The following is a 22,784-nucleotide window of genomic DNA, read 5'->3' as shown; positions in this document are numbered from 1 at the left end:
AGCCCCAGCTACATTTGCTGACTTAAATGAAGTGTTCCATGTTTGAACAGTCCAGCTTGCCTCCTTATGTATCAGGATGAGATGGATGAATTGTATTTTAAGGAAGGAAATTTAACTGGTCATGAAACACTACCATGTATGACTCTTACTCCTCCTAATTTGAAGTTCTAGCTTAGACAAATCCTTTTTTAATTCTCTTGTGCAGTTTTTTATGGAATGGCGGTAACAATTAGCATCCTACTTCTGTAAAGTTTATCCATATATTTAACATGAAAAACACGATTAGATTAGATTGTGGTTCCTTTGTTAAATCTGGGCCCTTTCTCTTCATATACCAGACAAGAGTGGAAAATTTATACAAAGAAGGAAAATGTAGGCATGAAATGTAGGATTTGTAACTGGGTTATACTACTAAATAGTAACTGGCATGTCAGTCAATTGACCACATATTATCAGCTGATAGCTAAAATTATCTGATCAGTCATATTGTTTAAAAAATAAGGATCGCACTGTGTTGGCAGCTTACCATTTTTTATTCCATTATGGTGTCATTTGTTAGCAAGGGCAATAGCGAGGCTACATGCACTCTAGCCCTATCACAGACAGGGGCAAACCTAGCAACATAGCAAAGCTTCTCTTACTGGCAACCTGAAATTATAGCAGGCTGTGTCCAAATACAAGCAGAGAAACACAAGCAGCCATTGGTGGCAAAGGCCACTGCCCAGAATTCGATCTTGCTTGTTACAGGAATCAAGGAGGAGGACCCTGTCAATAGGAACTGGCTGTCTCCTGTATTAAGTTCTTGCAAGCATTTACACTGTGATCTTAGCTGTCAAAAGACAGCTGAAGTAAAACACATAACATTTTTCTCTAAGAAGGCTTTCCCCCTGTTGTGTGCAGAATAAAAGCAAGAGTCAAAATCTTGGGGAAATGTTTATTAAAAACTTGCTTGGGAACTGCCCCCCGTCCCCCAGTTCTTGAATCATCAGTTTACACAAATAGTCACTTTCAAATGAATTTGTTCTCAAGTGGCATTTCTAGAGATTTAGAGGAATGAAAAGAAATAAAAGGCTAAAAAAAACAGCTGGCAAAGAATTATATAAATAATATAATACCATTTCTACAGCATCCTGTTAGAAAAGGAAAGTTATATCTAAGAGAGGTCTACTTATATTCCAAGATGACCATTTTCTATTTTTCTTGTATTCCAGAAGAGATTCTGAATAAAACTTACAACTGATGGATTTAGAAAAGGGCACAAATGAGTGACCTTAAGTCTCATTGCCAATCTGTGCCACAGGAGGTGTTTTAATTTCTCAGCAAAGTGCTGCACTTTCAGCATAGGCACACAACCAATGGGGAGGCTTGTCCAAGTTTTCTTCTTAGTAGTAGCAGTCTCTGTACAACAGTTCCTTAGAGAAAACATGCACACTAAAGTGTGTGTGTGTGTGTATTAACCAGATCTCCCTTCCCTAGCTTCCGTTGACTTTTGCATTGCTAATTCCTCCTCCTTCTTTTTGTAAACCTTTAAGAGATATTCGTCGGGCTCAATTCCCTTTTCCTGTAATTCAGACATGATTTTTCCCAACCTTTCCAGTGTCCTTGCGCTCTGCAACTTCCGAGTGGTGATGTACAGAGTGAACTCTTCCAAACTCATCAGCTTACAAGTATCAACCTCACAGATATTTCTAACGTCTTTAGTTTTATTCACCTGTGGGAAGAAAACAAGGCCTGACATTCTCTCCAGGTCTTCAATACCAACTTGGAATTCCGGCAGCTGGTGGTCAAAGCCAATAGCGTCATTGGGTACCACGAAGGCCCCAAGTACCAAAGGATCTGTGGATGTTTCACTTCTTCGGGCCAGAATCACTTTGTAAAGATGCGAAGGTACAGCCACATCATCTTTTCCAATTACCTATCAGCAGAGCAGAGAGATTATATCACTCAAACTCATCTGAAAGGAGGCCATAATCCTCCCATATCTAGAACTAAAATTTTCTACATAATGTGCAGCTGCCAAACAGATTAAAAGGAACACCATACTGAAGACTCCAAGCCAGCCGCAGTTCTCTCATGTAGAGCTGCAAAAATAAACTCAAGCTAATAACTGACAATGTTCCCATTCATGAAATACATAAATTAAACATGGTAAAAGGAAAACGTGATGACTATCTTCTATAGTTTAAAAACCATAGACAAAGCCCATGGAATCTGTGAATAGTACAAGAGGCAATCAATATAATAGATTATTATAACAATGATATTGAAGTAATAGTACATAAGAATTTATTTGAAATGGTCTCCAATTCTAACATTTGGAAATTAGGCACAATGGAGTCAAAAAAGCACAAGAGACCAAAAAATATATATTTCCTGGTGAAGAAGAATCTATTACAGAGTTCTTGGTGAGATCTCTCAAAAGCCTGACAAGGAGACAAGAACAGATTTTGGAGAAAGACAATAAAAAGCACCATAAATTCTCAGTGAAGGCATGTCTACCCTACACACAATCTGGTTAAATAGCAGTGACCCTGCCTTCTTTTATGGTATCCTGGGAACATATTAGCAGTCTCAATTATAAAGAACAAGAGGGACAAGTGACAAAATGTAGAGTTTTCCGTTCAGGGCCATCACCTTTTCCAAGATACTGTATTCCCTTTCCTTCTCCCCTGCCCTCCATTTCCCATATCCTAACATACGCCCCACACAACAGTCAGTCAGCATTTTGTGATCATTGAGCATGCTCTTTCTTTTTCTTTTTTCTTTATTTATACATATGCATTATACAAACACTAAATAAAACAAGCAAATATCAAAACAGAAAAAATACAAAGCCAGAAATACAAAAATACAAACATAATGACATATACGTAGATCATTGAGCATGCTCAGTCTTCTTTGGGCTGTTTTTTAGGGGTGTGTGTCTCCCCTTCTGCAAACCTTGGGGTTCCCCTGAGTCTGCTGATACCTCACTCTTGTGCATGGATATAGTAGTTTTGGCTAAATAGATATCTGCTCTCAGAGAATGTTTGCTATTAGTATAAATGATTCTTTGATCTTCTGGAAAGCTGACAAGTCTATTGTAGTTGGTTTTAAGGGAGCCATGACAATGAAACCAGTTTAAAACTGGCTTATAATGGTACTGCCAAGCTTGGGGAAAACATTTTATCAGGACGGTTAAACAGATGCTGCATAAATCAACAATGATGTTTGTCTTTCCCCCACAGATTGTTTCAGAACACTGATTGCAAAATTTTCCTCTTGTACCCTATACAACTGATTTGCCATTAAACTGATCAAAATGAAGAGGTGCTAAATTTGCTGTGATTGCAGGAAAAGAAAATATTTACCAAAGATGGATGTCTTTCATTCATAACACACACAAGTTGTTTTCCAGGTCATAGTTGATTACTTAAAAACAAAATGGTTTTAGTATTGGTACGTCAGACTTAGGACCAACACACTCTCGTTTCACATGCTATATAATATAGTCACATATATGAGAGCAGGTTTCCACCCAGTTTATGGAACTTTTTTCACAACAGTCACTGCATGAAAACAGGACTGCATTTCTATGTGAAAGCTACTCTGGGAGTAAAAATGCTTTAAATAGCACATAAAAGCACACTGGAGCATGTATGCACATATCTGAGGGTAGAGCAAAAGACAAAAAACAACTGCTTCCATGTGACTAGGGGCTCCATGTTGAAAGTATGAAGTATATATTTGTGCAATATCAACTATCTCAGGTGCTACAACCAGCGGTACCATCATCATGTTGGTGGTATCATCACTGAGGGCTGCCCAGCTGGCATTGAACTGTGACAAGGTATTTTCAGTGGTAGCTCCCTGTTTGCGGAAGACCCACCTAGCGAGGTGTGTCTGCCTCCCTCATTACTGTATTGACTTTCAGAAGCAATTTGTATACATTCCTGTTTAGCCAGGCATTTGATGGCTGAAAGGAACTATTCCTGGCAACCTTGAGATCTCTGGTTGAGATAATGGTTTTATTACAGTTTTTAGAATATTTTTAATATTCCAGTACTGTTCCAGTGCAGATGTGTTTGCTGCCTTGGGCTCTTTTGGAAGGAAGGGCGGGACGTAAATAAATAAATAAATAAATGTAAAGGGTGATATATGCTGGGAGGGGAGAAGAACATTGGCAATGGAGGACCACACCCCCTGTTCAGTTGGAAGGACATGCTTGTTAAAAATCCTGGAATTCTCAAACTGATCTTCCTCCTCTTTCATTCCATTCCATGTAGCAAGTCTTGAGTGACACACACAAAGCACTCAGCTGTGTGGATATAATAGCTTTCTTGTTCTGTTCAAAGTGACAGAACCCGTTTTGGGAACAGCATGGAATCCTGGACTTCCACGGCTCATGAGAGAGAAGTGGGTGCTCTCTGCATGTAGGATCCGCTCGCCCATGAGGCGGAGTGAAGCAGCCTGCCTTGGGAGGCGATATCTTGCGCGGAAGTGCCCCCGCAGGTGCTCCACCCCACCACAGGTGGAGTTGTGCAGCTACTGCTGCAACTTCCAGCGAGATCTCTCCAGAAGTCGTTGCTGTGTGACCCCAGGAGGTGAGGCTTGGGGCGGGGGGCAGCATAGCACAGCGCCTTCCTGTTTTGCCTCCAGTGGTGAAATGGAATGGACTGCATCTGCCTTCATGCACAGAGCTCCAACATCCACAAGGATCCATCAGAGCCCCTGGAGCACAACAAAGTGGTTAAGGACTGTGTACTTTTATGTGATCAGCTATGGCAGTGCTTTCTTATTTGTAATGGGAGGTAGCAGTATCTCGCACAGAAGGAGCGAAAATACCAATCAACAACAAGAACAAAAGACTAACTCCCACCACGTGAACGGCACTGCAAAAGACTTTTATGATTATAGTGCATTTTTGAGACAGGTAATGTGCATTGTTCCACATGATTGCTCAGCCCAAGCAAGCTGAAAAAATATCAGCATGTTCATAAGCTATGTCTTTATAGGTTTGAAAGTAATGTCTTCATTCTGAGAAGCGGTTCAAGCATGGGACTCTGGATATTTTATGCCCGAGTGCCACCTAGTGGCTTTTTAGATGTAGGTGCTCTATTCAAGAGCTTGCACATCAATTTCCATAATTTAGATCCGACACACATTTCTCTCGCTGCTTGACTGAGACAGACAGAGAGCATATGCCCTTATGGTAAGTGAACAGAAAGCATCTGAAAACTATTCATGCACACATGTCTTCTTTGATTTGTGATCATCTATTCACATACAAGGGATGATGAGAGAGTCACCATTTGCATCTTCTGCTGCAGCAGCGACACAGTCTGGCCAGAGAACAGCAGTGGCCTTTTTACAGTGTCAAAAGACTTGCTGTGATTTAAAAGCTAGCACAAATAAAAACAAACTACAGTATTACATAGTGGAATTTGGTCCCCCATCATGCTATCTAATTTACTGTTTCATTTGTACGATTTATATCCAGCCTTTCATCAAAAAATGGCAGGTCACAAAATACAAAAACAAACAAACAAACAAACATAAAAAAGTCTTTAAAAATAATAAAATTTAAAAAATATGGAATCTGGTTTTGTATATAGATTATTTATTTTAAATCATTTTTATACCACCTTTCATTTTTTAAATAACCTCAAAGCATGACTCACACCTCACAGCGTAACTGAGATGGTCTAGGAAGATACCATGGTTAATCGTATCACAAACCGCTGAGACATCAAGCAAGAGCAACGAAGTCACACAGACCCTGTCCCACTTCTGGGTCATCCATTAGGGCAACCAAGGCCCATTCCCTCCTGAAACTAGAATGGATCTAGAATGGGTCTAGATAATTGGTTTTCCTCCCACGTCAGAGTCTTGCAAATGGACTACTAAGTACCTTCCACAAAATGGGCACAGTAGCAACCAGATGGTGCTATCATTAGCACTAAGAGAGGATCCAAAAAACACAGTTCATGAGGAAATAGAGCAAGGCATTGCTTAGGGGGTGGGGGGAAATAAGTGGTTTAATTCACAATATAATCACAGTTACAGGACATGTTGCTGAACCTCTATCAATTTTGTTCTGCTAACTTACTATATATAGATTTGTTGACACCACTGGGTTAGTTTGGAAGACTTCAGTATTGTGGGAGACCATAGAGAGTGGCTTGCCATCACGCTGTTCTGATTTTGCTGAGACTGGTATAAAAAGGAACAGCTAGCAGAGGCATACCTTTATGTCAGATCTATCTAACACAATTACCGTATATACTTGAGTATAAGCCTAGTTTTTCAGCACACATTTTGTGCTTTAAAAGCTGCCCTCGGCTTATACTCAAGTCAACCATTCCTTAAGAAGCGTACAAGAACGGTGGTTCTTTACTCTCCACTGGCAGCTTGTTCCATTCCTGAACTGCTCACATAAATGCAAACTTTAGACCCCAGAAGGCAGAAAGCCTATCAGTTAAGGAAGTATTAAAACCCCACAGGTGCTCACTTTCCCTGGCTCCTGCTTAAACAGGACAGGATCCCAGCCTTCTCTGTATAACACAAGGGAACATTGCGCTGTGAGTTAAACCACAGAGCCCTAGGGCTTGCTGATCAGAAGAATGGTTGTTTGAAACCCTGTGACGGGGTGAGCTCCACAGCAGCAAAGGAGGAAGAGGAAGGAGCAGCCCGAAGGGCTGCTTTGGGCTGCTCGTTCCTCCTCTACCACAGTGGCAAAGGCGAACCGGCTTATACTTGAGTCAATAAGCTTTCCCACATTTTTGTAGGGAAATTAGGTGCCTCGGCTTATATTTGGGTCGACTTATACTCAAGTATATACGGTACCTCTACCCAAATTGATTTAAGGTAAGGCGACACCTAGGCTTTCAACGAAGTCTCCTTGCTAGTTGACTCCAGGATGGCATGTCTGTTCTATCAGTGACGCTTTGTCCTGGGCTGACCAGAAATGCTCTCTCTTGAAGACAGGAGGACCAGCCACACCAAATGTGTACAGTAAGCCACCATTGTTCAGTTATGATCATCAGTAGAACCTTTTGGGACCAGCAACAAGATTTATTGCACTAGGACCTTGTGAGTGATTTATTTGAAGCTGGAAAAAATGAGCTGCTTTGTTGTTTTTGTCTATGTTTAACCCACATAAATGTCCCAAATTCACCAGCCACTGCTAAATCATATTTTATGAGATCCTGTGGCTGAGAAAACTGTATTTATTTCTGGGGCACTCACTGTGAAGGGTGCTAGCCCCATCACCTGCTATTAGCATGTCAGGTCTTTGTTCCAACCTTAGTACTTGCTTTGAGGAAACTCTTCCCATTTTGCAGCCCACCCAAGGAAAGCAGCTACAACAGGTCAATAAAGAGAGGGGGAATGCCAATTTGCTATGACAGGTAAGTGTGCAAAACGACTAATTACAACACATGAAAAAAGCAATGTGTCTGCATATCAGTATACCTGGAACTATGTTCCAGTGCAATAGCTTCTCTCGGTTTCGTATTGCTGCAGAAATCTGGGTCTCATGACTTGTTTGATGGTGTTTTTCAGCTGGAATATTGGTCGAAATGTCTAACTTTACTAGACACATACCGGTACCACATTATTCATAGGACTGAATGTCACGAACCATTGTCCCTTCTATTCTACCTTACCTGGGAGCAAAATAAATTACCCAAAACAAACTGTGTTCACAATGGCTACTGCACAACTCTGAAACTGGCATCAGTAGATGACTTGACCCAAACCCAAATCTGAACTTCTTGTAGGTGTCACAAAAACATTTATATGAACTTAGCATTTGGTGGTGGGAATACATGCTGGCAATATGATGGGGTTTTAACATTCAAGGCATGATCCAAATAAAAGTTGGCGTGCAGTTAAGTAATTATAGTGCAATCCTATGTTTAGTCATGATTATGTTGAGGTTTATGGGCCATAGCTCAGTGATAGAGCATCTGCTTTGCATGCAAAAGGTCTCAGATTCAATTCCTGGCATCTCCAGGTAGGGCAAGGGAAGACTTAACCTCGGCAACCCTATCACTAGACAGCATAGACAAAACAAACAAACAAAAACAGCTAGATGGACCAATGGTATGACTCAGTATAAGGCAGCTTCCTGTGTTCCCAAGGAGATCAAAGCAATGTAACTGTGCTGGATTGCACTAAGACCCATTTATTTCAATGGAATTTAGGCACTGACTATGATTAAAAACCAATTGAATAATCATCTGCCTTTGAAACTATTTATTGATTACATTTAGATAAATCAGCATATTACCCAAATGTCAATGTAAGTGCTTTTTTTGAAATACCGAAAGTAAAATAACTTTTCATAGATCATAGAATCATAGAGTTGGAAGGAACCCATCTAGTCCAACCGCCTGCAATGCAGGAATATGCAGCTGTCCCATATGGGGATCAAACCTGCAACCTTGACATTATTTTAATATTTGATAAACAAAAACTACTTCTAATTGTCAGAAGGAAACACCACCTTTAACATCTTATTGTTATTCTCCAAACAAAATTAGTACTGTATTTAAAAAGCAAAACTAGTCTAAATTTGCTGTCCTATGAATTATAAGTGACCTTTGATTAATCAACGACAACTTTCATTGACTAATTTACCAATTAAACACTGTAGTCCTATTTATTCTTCACTTTTTAAAATGTAAGTGGTATCTCTGGGAGTATGTGAGCTAACCCTCACCTTAAACAAATAGATAGGGTTGACTAGCATCACATCTTCCATTTACTAAATGTGGGGTTTTATGGCACAAAAACTGGCCTCATTTTTATGGAACAGGGAATACATAGAACTCTCTAAAAGTATCAAGTTTTCCAATACAAAAATCCAAATGGGTCATAGAGGCAAGTAGTATTTCATGCTTCCAGAAAGTCACTGAAAAACCCACCACTTAAAACTTAGAAGATGCATTTTCACCCAGCCTTTCCCTTAAGTTGGTACAGTGGTACCTCAGGTTACAGACGCTTCAGGTTACAGACTCCGCTAACCCAGAAATAACGCTTCAGGTTAAGAACTTTGCTTCAGGATAAGAACAGAAATCGTACTCAGCAGCAGCGGGAGGTCCCATTAGCTAAAGTGGTGCTTCAGGTTAAAAACAGTTTCAGGTTAAGAACGGACCTCCAGAACAAATTAAGTTCTTAACCCGAGGTACCACTGTAATACAAAGCATAACGGTAGAACTTTGCCTGCCAACTGTTTCCCAGATCAAGTGTTCTTTTAGCAACAGTACATACAGCTGTCATAGAACCCTTCTCCAGCTGTAGCAGAGAAAGTGACCTGAAGAAACTATTAGAGAAATACACCTTTAAAAATGATACTTGCTCTGTTGGCAACATAAACAGGCAGAGTGTAAGAAGAAATATATCAAGATCTTTGTGAGTCAGTGCCCTCTAGTGAGTGGGCAATGCAATGCCGCCACTGTAAACAAAATTAGTGGATATCACTGGACCTTTACCTCAGAGATGGCAATTACCTGAGATTTCTGCAGGGTACGGTCAATAGAAATCAAATTTCATCAAGACTTAGCTGCCAGCACACATTATCCAGCGCTGCACACTTCGCCTTGCATCAGAGGCAATGTTGTCAGATGCATTAAAACAACATGCACAGATACTACTCTGTGTGCCCCAGTGACCCTTTCCTTCCCAAATGTACTTCAGAATCCTTGAAATTTTGGTAGAAGTCTCCAGGCTCAGAAAAATAACCTTATTCCACCTCATCCTCAAACTATGTTGTTCAGCTCCAGGCAAGGCTGGGCCACAAGAACTGCCATACCAAATCAGGCTAAAGAGCCATCTAGCAAAGTGCTCTGCCTCTAATGGCGGCCAGCCAGGTGCTTCAGGGGAGCTCACACGCATGATGGAGATAGCAATCCCCTGTAAGCCTACTACCCCTATGGGTGATCTAATACATTTTTAAAGCTGCTGGTGCTACAGGCCATCAAAACATTCTGTGGCAGTGATGACCACCACAGATGTAGACATTACCGCTCCACTGGTCTGCCCTGAATCAAATTTTACTCAAGTTCATTGGATGACCTTAGAATTGTAGCCTTTTAGAAACACATAAACCAGAGGAATTATCTTAACTTTCAAAGTAAGCCACAGACAACATTATTGACACTCATTTTTTAATCAGCTATCTAGGACCAGAATAACGAGGTGGGGTCCAAAAATTCATTTCACTGCAATATAATTGTGTGGTGATTTCTAGACACACTATCCTTCTGGTTTCAGAATAAGCCTGTGGCTTCCTTGGGCACAGTGTCTCCAAAGAAGTGTTTGGTTTTCCCAAGCTGTTACCTGAGCGATGACATTGACTATTAAATATCTTCTTGAAGATAACATTATTCTAACAGATATCACCTCAGGCCTGCCCTGTTCAATTGAGCTTTATTATAAACATCCATTACAGAAAGGAACTAACATGGGTGCTGTGCAGAATCCGCTTCTTCATCAGATTTATTTTTCTGGTTACAATTGTCTTAAAACAATATGAAGTGTCCACTACTCCATTACTCTCTGGATTACTGTTGTTATTGGGTGCATTTTACTGCTTTTGTCCTGTAAACACACACCCAGCTTTTCAATCTCAGAAGGCTCTATCAGGAAGAGACTTCAGGGAGCTCCAAGTTAACGTGAAGTGAAACCTAGACTCCTAAGGGGCTTCTGCTTGATGTTACTTCAGTATTTACTCCCACTTTGGTCATATGTACCGAAACAGGAAAACCATGAAAGCCAATGAAATATAGGACATCTCTCTTGACCTGGATATGATTGAATCCTTTTGTGTCCCCCCAAAAGGTGTAGACAGTACCACTAGGCAGCAACAAAGGTATTGTGCCCTGCCTTCATTGTTTAAGGTAATTGTCCTTGAAATTAATGAGAAAACGATAACATATTCTTAGGAGATATTATTAGCATTCATATTAATTCTGCATCCCTCCTTCAGACATTGTTATTCTTTTGGAAGGATGTTTATCATTCCAATCTTGTGTATTAAATAGAAAATCTGCCTACTGTGTCTATCACACTCTCTTGTTCCCCATCAGCATATAATTTTTTTTAAGCATACAAAATTCCTTAGCAAAATTATGAGTTGGTACTGTTAGTGATACACTTATTTATTTTCTCACAATGCTATAAAAGCTACTAGTAATACAGGGTTGCTTTTTATAGTCATCCCCCCAAATGTACAGAATATTTGCAGAGAAAATGCCTGTAATTCTGGAGAAATCATAGAATTGTAGAGTCCGAAGGGTCCGTGAGGGTCATCTATTCCTACCATCTACAATGCAGGAATCTCAGCTAAAGTATCCATGACTGATGGCCATTCAAGTCCTGCTTTAAAACCCCATGGAAGGACAGTCCACAATCTCCACTGTTGAACAGCTCTTACTATCAGAAAGTTCGTTTAGTTGAATCTCCTTTCTTCTAACTAGAATCTATCTTCTAAACTCTTTCTTAGAAAAAATAGTATTAAGTTCTTCTGAAAAACCCTCAGTGAAAACAGCTGGTCAAAGTTCTTTAAAAACAACTGTTTATGATAGACAGGTACAGAAAAAAAGTTTTGGCTTTTTTATTTTTTTTAAAAAAACCCTTGTCATTAAAACTCAATTAAATTTTTTTGATAAAAGCCCACAACTGCTTGCCAAGGCTGGCAGGGGGAAAGGTTTGTCCCCAGTGTTGTACTCAAATCTTTTTCAGATCAATAATTAGTAAACTATGATTCCCCAGCATCCCAAGAAATCCATCAAAGAAGCATAATGGTTCAAAATGTAGATGATCTGACCTTCCTCAGAATGAAAAATCCTGAGGTATCATACAGGAGGTTTGTAAACCCATTATCCACATGCTATTCACATTTTTAAAATAAAGTGAACAGAATAATTCAACATCATTAACAGTGAAAGGCAAACATAACTGAATAGCTATAATTGAATAACAAGGCAGACATTAATTAATGTGTATGCTTAATCAGCTAATTCACAAGCCATTTAGATTTAAGGCTTTGTAGTTGGGAAATCCCCTCCTAAAGTGTAAGGGCAGTTCTGTAAGAGAATGACCTGCCTAGAGGGCTTGTATAAATTCCGTTCTTTATTTGGCTTGTTTTGTTCACTTTAAATCTGTTGGGGGAGGCAATCCATGGTATTCTCCAACTCGGGGGGGGGGGGGAGACTAGGGATTTTATCCATGCTTATTCAAAACAAATCCAAGCCAGTAAAGCCACTTTTGGTGGCAAATGTTTCTTCAGGCAGTTGAAGCTAATACATTAAAGACATCAGCAAGAGCCTCTGAACAGCTCTCATAAACAGTGGGCTGCATCCAAACAACAGATTCACAAAGTAAACCTGATAAAAATCACCCTATAATGTTTTTAATATGCCAAAAGTCAATGTGAGAAATAATCGCTCTGACCATCTTGCTTTCTGGTGGATGTGTTTCATGGCAGAAGTATATTTAACGGTGCAATTCTACACATGTCTAGTCAGAAGTAAGCCTGAGTCCTGTAGGACTTTGTTCTCAAGAAACTGTATATAGCTGGTGTGGGGAACCTTTGGCCCTCCAGATGTTGCTGAACTACTACTCCCATCATCATGATAGCTGTGCTTGCTGGGAGTTGTAGTTCAGTAACATTTGGAGGGCCAAAGGTTCCTCAAACCTGGTGTATAGAGATGCTGCCTAATATGGTTTCTCACAGCAGCACTGTATTTATTCATTTGTGAGAGTGATACTATTTACAGTCTTGTTTGCAAAAGAATTCTTATTTTTTGTAAACATTTTCCGTTTTATTCATAATTTATCTAGTCATTCTCATTGTTTAAATTACACTTAGTTAGGTTAAAACTAAAAGATCCAAGTCTGTCCATATACTTCAGCAATGAAATCCCCTCAAATAAGAGACTTTCAATGAAATATAAAACATATATAAAGGGGAGAATCCAGAGTCTGGGAATTATGGATGACAAAATTATAAATTTTGCATTTAATATGGGTTCAATCTGAGTGAAATGTAGGAGGAAAAATGATTGCAAAAAGAGACATTTGGAAACAAAGATCTGCTAGCAGACAAAAGTCACCAAACTGACATTCTCCGGAGAACAGCAGTATATAAAGCAAGATGCTGTCATTTTGATTTGCTCTGGACAAAGATGGAAAACCTGCTCTTGCCTCTCCAGTGACACAGAAGAGATTCTTCCTGTTGGCATTCTCTTTTACGTTTTCAGACATACATTTATATTCTGCAAATGTGTCTCCCAAATATCAAGTGTGGTCATCAATCTGTATTTGCAACAAATGCTTCACCAAGGCAGACAAAATGATGGCACAGACCTTGAGACACACCAAATTCAGCCAACAGATAGCTGCAGCTTCAGATTAATTTCTTTGGTACTGAGAAGTGGTAACATAACTCAAGCAAGGAGCAATGCCATAAACAATGGGAGTTCCTCTCTTTGCTTAAGAGATCTAAAAATAATCACATGTCCATAAGGGCAAAACAAAAACAATAGTCTAAAGGCCTTAATTTAATAGTTAACTTTAAACAATGCACAGACACTGGCTGAAAACAATTTAAGTGAGCTTGAAGAGGATATGGCTGTAAACCAGAGCTAAAATAATTCATCTATGCATGCTGGTTTTTTAATGTAAAGCGTGTTTTAATCTCGTATTTCTAGAATTCACCAGGTTACCTGCATCATATTAAGCAAGTCACAAAACTTCACTTTTCTGGATGCATAATTTTGATTTGTTTCACACACAGTAACCACAGCTCTGTTAAAAATGCACCACTTGATTCCTAGTGCTGTATCTACTGCCTGCTGAGATGGCATGCACTGCATTGCCTCTTACTGTTCTTACTCAGTTCTTAATGTTTGCTGCCCACAAATTGTCACTACTCCTTCCTCACAATACATGACTTAAATTTTGCTACTTGGGCCACAGGACCTATTCTATGCACGTGATCCCATATTTATATCCATCAGCTGAGACCACAAAGCAAATTCAAAAGGACTACTCAACAGTATAAGGACTCAAATCGTGCAACCTTACCACTGGTTGTTATTGCCTTTCTCACACATGCAGTTGCAAGGCTGCATCCAGTTCAACTCCTAAGAAAACCTGCAAGGCAGAAAACCCCCAACAAAATCAAAGAGGACTTTGTTCCAATTATATGGCTAGGTTCAATAGCTTACCTGATACACAACCCTTTTTTTCCCATCATCATCCATCTGAGGTAATGTCAAAGGTCCAGAAACAATCCAGACATCTTCAAATCTTTCAGTCAGTTCCCGGCAATACATTTCTAGCCTGAAATTAAGCCAAAATAGTTTAAACATATGGACTAGCCTAGGGCTGGGGAATTCCAAACATACCTACAACAGAGAAGGGCAGTGGGGCATTTTAGGGATGGGATAACATTTCCCAAGCTAAATATATTAAGGTAAGCATGATGAGCAAATGTGAGCTTCAATCTTCAGTTTATTCCTATATGGCGCTTTAGCTTGGCAACCAGATCACAAATCAGGTCTCTGCCTTGTTTGCTTCCATTCATATATATCTTTGCACATGCTTGTGTTATTGTTTGGTCTGTACCTTAGGGAAGCTATTAGTGGAAATTCTTTGTTTGCAGCATGCTGAGTCCATACGTTAAAAAGCCAATACTTTATTTGCACCTTTTATATTCAAGCTGATTGGTAGAAACAGTGCTTCGTTTCAAACATGCTCAGAAAGTAGAGGTCAGAGTGTATCTGTTTACACTGAGTAGTAGGCGGAGACCCATTCCTGGACTCACCCACATTAGTAGCTACCAAATTAACAGAAACCATTATCACACTGTTTTCCCTGCTTGAAGCGAGCTAATTCTATTTCTGTGCTAGTGTGTGTCTAATTAATTGAATTTCATTCCATTCCATTGGATTTGTAGGCTTTAAAATGCTGTGCACTGTATGCCTTCAGGAAGAGAAATATTATAAATCTCAATAAGTAAATATATGAACCCTGGACTAAGGCTTAATACGCCTGCCACTTGCCCTGGGCAGCATTTCTCTCTTTGCCTAAACAGACTACGAGCTTTCTGGCTAGATCACCAGAATGTCAATATGTGTGCTCATCCCCAGAGAAAGCTACTGTACATAGTTTTTCTAGATTATTTCTTCATTTTTGGTGCTTCTTCCCTTGCCTCCCTCTCTCCAGGTTAGGCTGACACTTTATAAAAATGTTTAAAATATCACTAAACAAAATTTTACCTTGAACTTATTTAATCTAGTAGCAATTTACCTATTCCAGAATCCAGCATTATTCTGATAGTTCTGGGGTACAATGTTGGATAGATAAAATGTTTCTGCCATAGCCTTCTGTAAGAAAAAAGAATTGTAAACTAAATTTTGGATGAATACCTAGACCTACTTAAATGCTTAGAATGAAACAGAATAAAGCAGTCAAATGTCAATGTTTATCTCTTTCAGCAAGAACCACTAGGAACATTCTAATACATTTACACACAGAACAACAGTGCCCCAACATCATTCTGTTACCTGATGTATTACATTTCAAGACTGGTGCCTTCAAATTCAATCTGCTTTTTAAATTACTCACTTCCCCCTGGTCACTATGGGCTAGCACAGTCTTCCCCAAATTGTTGGTCTACAGATGTTCTGGAGTACTCTCACCATTTCTAATCAATGACCATATTAGCTGGGGCTAATGTGAGTTGTAATCTAACATGTCAGTTGGTCGCCAAACTGGAGAAGGCTGGGTTAGCAATATATTCCAGTTCTCTCAAAGCATTTTCACAGCTCTGTCATTGATTTAGGAACCATGGATTCTGTTCCAGTCCCATGTTTCAACTACTGCCTAGTTCTGCTGAAAACATGATGTACAAATTGTTTTTAATGTTCTTTCCCCTCCCCATCAAAGAAACAACAAGACAAGAATTAAGTAGCAGTCCTACTGGTGAATATTTGTTATCCCCAGCTGGTGCCATATGGCCTCGTGACCAGCCACTCCCAATGTAGTCTTCATTCAAGGCAGTGAATATTGAAGGGATGCTAGGATCTGGTCTAAATTTGCAATGTTTTCTGTCTGCATTGCCTGAGGAACAAAAACAAGTTGTTCAGCAAACCTTTTCTTAAAAAAAAACAACACTATACTAAATGCAACTGACAAAACTGCAATAAACAGCAATCCTGAACAATATCCTAGAATACAGTCTGTTCACATGGAGCACTTTCAAAGCTTATTGATCTCCATTATTATCATGTATGAGCTGTCAGTGTGCATTCAAGAGTCCCATGAAACTCTGCATTGCAAGGAAAAACCAGTAGGTGAGCTGTCTTTCAGAGAAGATTGTCTTCTATTACTGATGTTTCTCACCGAGAAACCTGGTAAACCTCAGATGAGTTCTCTACTCCTACACACGTCATTTGCACTTTGCCAATCACGCTGATGCCCCTAGGCACAAACCCTACACTGCCTGCATAGATCCACATGTTTAAGGGTCACAAAGGGAAGAGGATGTAGAAAGGGCAGGAATCACATGGAAATGAAAGCCTCATTGACTGAACAAGTCCATATCAATGATAAACAAAAAGAAGGGGTCACTTACATTGACTAAAATGCCTTCAAGCTTGCACCAAAACTAGTAGACATCCATAGGATATGCTCTTAAATTCCACAGACACCCACTATCTTGCACCTACTGTATCAATTTGAAGTCTCACCCATAGATGAAAATAATATTTCTGGGCTAGCAAGAAGCACCTTCATGCTCACATATGCTTTCTTCAGAATCTATAAATTTTGGCTGAGCTTGGCTTCTAGCAGGCAGTGAGGTTCAGTTACCTCATGTCCTGATCCATGGAGGCAAACTCTTTTGTACCTGCTGCGCAGCCACTTCTGCCAACCACATCTATGAAATATTGTGCTCTTTACAAGACTGAGATTGTTGCCTATTGAAAGATTGTGTATGTGGACAACGTAATTTACCCACCTGACAGAAGAATCCTATGCATTTTTTACTCAGAAGCTCCACTATGCTCAATGAAGCTTACTCTCAAATAAAGGTTCTATTACTCATGCACAGCCAGTGAACTGCTTCTAACCCACAAGTAAATTAATTACAAGCAATGAACAAATGCACACAAGAGTTCACTTACCCAAAGTCTTATGTTTGGAAATATGTTCAATCACCCACCTAGGCACTCGTTTTGCCTGATCATAAGATAATGCATGATTGGTGTAATATCTGATCTGTGTTCCAGCTGCAGGAAATCCATACTTTTCCAACACAGTCTCTGTTATGGGTTCTAAGAGAGAAATAAAGAGTTTTAAGGCCAGAACATGTGGGGTTTGTTTTCTCCCACTGAAGAGTAGCCAGAAAGGCATCAAATACCTAAGAATCCCATTAACAACTGAGAATTTACCCAAGTCTTACAAAATTTCTGGTAGTTTCAAGTGTATGAGGCTAACCTCTCTTTCCATGCAAAGCACCACATACATGGATGGTGCCAATATTATTGCAATGCGCTCTATGTAGGGGTAAACATGGGCCAGGTTACTGTGCTCCAGTTGGTACAAAATACTGCAGCTCGACTGCTGATGGAGGCAGACCGCTGCCAGCAAGTAACACAAATGATTATCAGCTTGCACTAGCTACCCTTATGTTACTGGACCAAGTTCAAGTTTCTTGTATCAATTTTTTTAAGGCCATTAACAACTGGGATCCAGAGTACCTTCAGGATTGTCTGGCTTCTCAATTCCCTGATCACTAAGACCATGGGTAGGCAAACTAAGGCCTGGGGGGCCTGATCCAGCCCAATCACCTTCTAAATCCAGCCCGCGGACGGTCCGAGAATCAGAGTGTTTTTACATGAGTAGAATGTGTGCTTATATTTAAAATGCATCTCTGGGTTATTTGTGGGGCATAGGAATTCGTTCATTCCCCCCTCCCAAAATATAGTCCGGCCCCCACAAGGTCTGAGGGACAGTGGATTGGACCCCTGCTGAAAAAGTTTGCTGACCCCTGACTAAGACCATTAAGGAAGTCTCTGTTAGTTGTCCCTCATAGCTCAGACTCATGGATTGTATCCACCAGGAGCTATGCATTCAGTACAGTCGAGTGATTAAAAATTCACCAGTTTTAATCCTCACAACAACCCTGTGAGGTAGGTTATGCTGAGAGAAAAGTAACATCTCTAGTCCATGACCATCCAGTGAGCTTCTTGCCTGGTCACTGTGATAATCTAATTATCATTAATATTATTTATTATATTTCCATATGGCAGTTTATAATATAAAAACACAAAAATACATACCATAATAACAAAAGCCTAAACCCCAATTGAAATGGATTAACAAATCAGTTTCTTCCAAGAGCACCAGGATCTGGTCTGCAATCACCCGTTCAAGAACCTTTCCCCAATGGCCCTCCTAACGGTGTGGTAAGTTCTAGCGATCCATCTTGATTACCCAATGCAGAGCCTTTAATGTAGCGGATCCTACTATCTGGAACAACTTTGCCCTGGAAATAAGGTATGCACTAAGTACTGCACCATGTGCTGTCAACACATGCTTAAAGCTTTAATTTTTACCCAGGCCTTCCCATATTTGTCTGCAAGCGACAATTTATAGTATACTATGTTGGTTTGGTTTGGCCAAACTGCGGGAGGCAGTGGAGGATGGGGTGCCTGGCGTGCTCTGGTCCATGGGGTCACGAAGAGTCGGACACGACTGAACGACTGAACAACATGTTGGTTTGTGTTATTTTATTATGTACTATTGTTCTGAACTTTTGTACAATGTTTTGTGGTTTTTGAAATGTTAAATGGCTTGTAAAGGTAAAGGTAAAGGGACCCTTGACCATTAGGTCCAGTCGCGGACTACTCTGGTGTTGCAGCACTCATCTCGCTTTACTGGCCAAGGGAGCCGGTGTACAGCTTCCGGGTCATGTGGCCAGCATGACTAAGCCGCTTCTGGCGAACCAGAGCAGCGCACGGAAACACCGTTTATACATGGTTTATACATGTTTCAAGATAAAATAAATAATAATTTAACTGGAAATTGAACCTGGACCTCCCTAGTTCAAGGCTGATACTCTAACCACTACACCACGCCGTCTTATCCAGAGGCATGTGGGGGGCTACTGATGGAAGCAGAATAATGGGCTGGATTGACTTTTGGTCTGATGTGACAAGGTCTTGTGTTCTAACAGCAGAGGAATCCTGCCACAAAAAGAGATAGGACCCACCCAGTCATCACCCATCAACAGAGAATTTGAAAGGGAGGTTGATAAGAGCCTACTTCACTTACCACACAATTAAAAACATTCTATCCTTTTTACTTTCAAATCACAAAACATTTTAAAACGTTGTTGGGTTGAGAAGTGATGTGGGCTTATTGTGTACTTGTAACCTTTCGCCCACCACTTCAGATTGATTTTTTTGATAACAGTTATACAAATACACTTAAAGCCACCATAAAATGAAAAATATGTCATTGCTAGCAATTTACTGCTGGTGTGATACAGCCAGACAAAACCACTTTCTCAATACAGTGCTGATTGATTTTCAATGTATACAGGGAGAAAAGAGGCAGATGTTATTTTTAATTCAGTTTATATTTAACAATTCAGGAAAAAACCACAGGTTGTTTGGTTCGATTTTTTGTGCCATTGTAAAAAAAACCAACCAGTTGTTTGCATTAAAAAACATGCTACTTTTGCAGAAACAAAAGCGAACAAATGTTTAGAACAACTTATTTCAACACAAATTGTTATAAACAGAAAGCAATAGATAAAAGAAACCAACACTTTGTTCTCTTTTGCTCAATTTTTTCAGATCGTGTTGTAAAATGAAACTAGCATGATTCCTAAGGGCCTAAAATGCCATATTAATAAAAGGCAAATTCACTGTAAATTTGTGCAATACTTTTTTTCTTTAGAAATCGCTAATAGGGTTTTAGTGGCTAGAGAGGGAAATTTTAACTAAAGATGGATAGATATGAATGGGAGACCACCAGGAGTCCCATTTAAAAGTGGAATCTAGATAAACTGATTTTTTTCTTTAAAAAATGATATTTAAGTGTTGAAGGGAAATGTAAGCATTTGAGGAAATGTGAACATTTCATTTTCAACCGCTGGCCACTGTAGAAAACAGTATGCTGGGCTAAATGAGCCTTTGGTCTGATCTTGGGGAAGGGTGATAATCAGCTCAGTCACACAGGGTTTCCAAACTTGGGTCTCCAGCTGTTTTTGGACTACAACTCCCATCATCCCTAGCTGGCAGAACCAGTGGTCAGGTATAATGGGAACTGTAGTCCAAAAAGCAGCTGGAGACCCAAGTTTTGGAAACCCTGGTAGAAGACAAGCTGTCTCCAAGTTATTCCTGGTTCATTCCCCAATGGCATCTGCCTGAAACCCTGGGGAGCCTCTGCCAGTCCGTGTAGGCAATACTGAACTGGATGGCGCAACGGTCCCGATTCAGTGCAAGGCACCTTCCCATATTCCTATTTAATTTGAAACTGCGCCAGATCAACAATAAGGTAAAAGATAAGTACCAGCAAAACAACAGGGAAAAGCTGGAGAAAAATCAACAGCAAAAACGTCATTAACACCAGAAGTTTTTTTTTAGTTGTTTTTTTTAACATGGCGCCCAAATGCTACCCAAACCGGTGCTCGGCGGGAAAACAGAAAACTCTCCAAATTATCCCGAAACTGTCAAAATTAGCTGTTGGGTATTCCAGAGAAATCCTTTTACAGTATTTTTTTTTTAAAAAAAGATGTAAGCATTATAACAGCAATATTCCTCTCCGATCTCCTTTTTTATATAATGCTCTTTAATGGAAAGCTCTGAGGGCGCAGACCCGCCGCTGAGGGCTGTCCTCAGTACAGCAGGCCCCACTTTCCCCCTCAGCCGCGCGTCGCCAACGGGCGCCCTCAGCCATTGCTCCGACCGCCGTGACCGAAGAGCGCCTGCGCACTCGCTCGCTTACCCTCCTGAGGCGGCGGCAGCGGCGGTTGCTGTTTTGCCGAGGCGGCGGCGGGCACGGAGCTCTGCAGGGACGCGGGTGGGAGTGGGGGCTCCCCGAGAAGTTTGCGGGCAGTCAGCGCAGAGGCCGCGGCTCCCAGCGCCGCCCCGCAGACGAAGCCGCCGAAGAAGCGGCTCCGGGCGAGGCGGCCACTCAGCGACCCGGCCATGTAAGCGGGTCTGAGGGAGAGAAAGGAGCCTCTCCGCCTCCGCCTGCGCCTCAGTCAGCTTCTCTTTGCTCCGCCTCGTGAGGGGAGGAAAAAGCGCGCGAAAGCCAAACTGGCCAACAGGCGCCGCCGTCCTGAAGCAGGGCAAAAAACTGCTATCCTCACTTGTCCTATCAAATACAAGTGAGACGGGTTGAAGAAAGAGTCCATAAACTTATTTACTGCAGTAAAATGTGTCCCGTCCCACAAAGGACACACCTGGAATAATATTGTGTTCCTGTTCTGGGTGGGCGCCACATTTTAAGAAGGGTGTTGACAAGCTGGAAGGTGTGCAGAGGAGGGCGACCAAGATGGTCAAGGGTCTGGAAACCAAGCCTGATGAGGAACGGTTGAAGGAGCTGGGTATGTTGAGCCTAGAAAATAAGAGGGTGAGAAGAGATATGATAGCCTTACATTTTTTGGGGGGGGGGGCACTTGTTAATTGGCCCCAACTTGGTGGAACAGTCTATCACAAGAGACCAGGGCCCTGCGGGATTTGGCATCTTTCCGCAGGGTCTGCAAGACGGAGCTGTTCCACCTGGCCTTTGGGTTGGTTTCTGTTTAATATTTATGCTTCATTCTTTTATTGGTGGGTTATTTTGAAATTGAGACCGCAGTTTTAATTGAATTTTAAATTTGTATTTTAATCTGTTATTTTAAATTGATTGTGTTTATGTTTTTTGCTGTGATTTTAATTGGTGTTAGCCGCCCTGAGCCCGTTTTTTTTGGCTGGGAAGGGCGGGGTATAAAAAATAATATTATTATTTGTGTTGTTGGGATAAATTTATTTAACATTCCAATGAACTTACAGAAGAATATATCTGATATACTGTACAGAAGAATATCAACAATCCAGCACAGATAATTTTACCCATGGTGTTTTGTTTTTCCAGGATCCACTAAAACAGAAGGGAGAGGTCAGCCGTCACCCGTAAGGGAGGAAATATTCCTTCGAGAAGCTTCTTCTGAAATGGAAGGCACATGAGACTCTGTACTTCTCTTCTTTAGGAGGTGGGTGTCGTGTGGGTGGCCTTAGGAAGCTGAATGTGAAGGAGGCAGGTCCCAGCCCTTTGGAGTGCGGCAAGGACAACCTGGGAGCATCTCTCACCAGCTGAGCTTGTACATCCTCACTCTCCAAATCGCTACCTCTGAAACCCAGCCAAGAGCAAAGACCAACATCTCTTGTCCTTCGAGCCCCATGTTGGGCAAAAGATTCCTGTAGGGGGTTGGACTCGAAGACCCTCGTAGTCCCTTCTAACTTCTACAATTCTATGATTCTGTGATCTAAGGGCATTGCTTTCAAGTGAACACATCATTCTCAGTGCTGTGAAACACATTTAAAAGGCATTCAAAGGTTCTTATAAAAATAATGTTTATTAGTTTTCCAGTTGAAATTGTCATATGATCTCAACAATCAAGCAGAAACCACCCAAAATGGCATGAGATATAAAGTCTGTCTTCTTCCTGTTCCTGAGAGATTTGAAGCTGTTAAAAAGGACCAAATGGGGAAATCCTTTCGATTCCTAAGAGGCAG

General features: G+C 40.7%; 1 protein-coding gene across 1 annotated transcript; it reads right to left on the bottom strand.

Moving 5' to 3' along the window:
* Positions 1-1,090: 1,090 nt before the first annotated feature.
* Positions 1,091-21,244, bottom strand: EXOG (exo/endonuclease G). The gene is made up of 6 exons (XM_033165279.1): positions 21,010-21,244; positions 17,178-17,327; positions 15,974-16,113; positions 15,301-15,377; positions 14,217-14,331; positions 1,091-1,915 (listed from the first exon to the last, which is right to left on the bottom strand). The coding sequence occupies exons 1-6, from the start codon at positions 21,212-21,214 to the stop codon at positions 1,454-1,456; spliced, it is 1,149 nt and encodes a 382-aa protein (XP_033021170.1). The 5' UTR covers positions 21,215-21,244; the 3' UTR covers positions 1,091-1,453.
* Positions 21,245-22,784: the final 1,540 nt, after the last annotated feature.

Source organism: Lacerta agilis, chromosome 12 (assembly GCF_009819535.1).
Source record: "Lacerta agilis isolate rLacAgi1 chromosome 12, rLacAgi1.pri, whole genome shotgun sequence".
NCBI classification, from domain to species: Eukaryota; Metazoa; Chordata; class Lepidosauria; order Squamata; family Lacertidae; genus Lacerta; species Lacerta agilis.
Note: the sequence above shows the minus strand (reverse complement) of the source record. Positions and strands in the feature narration are given on the sequence as shown.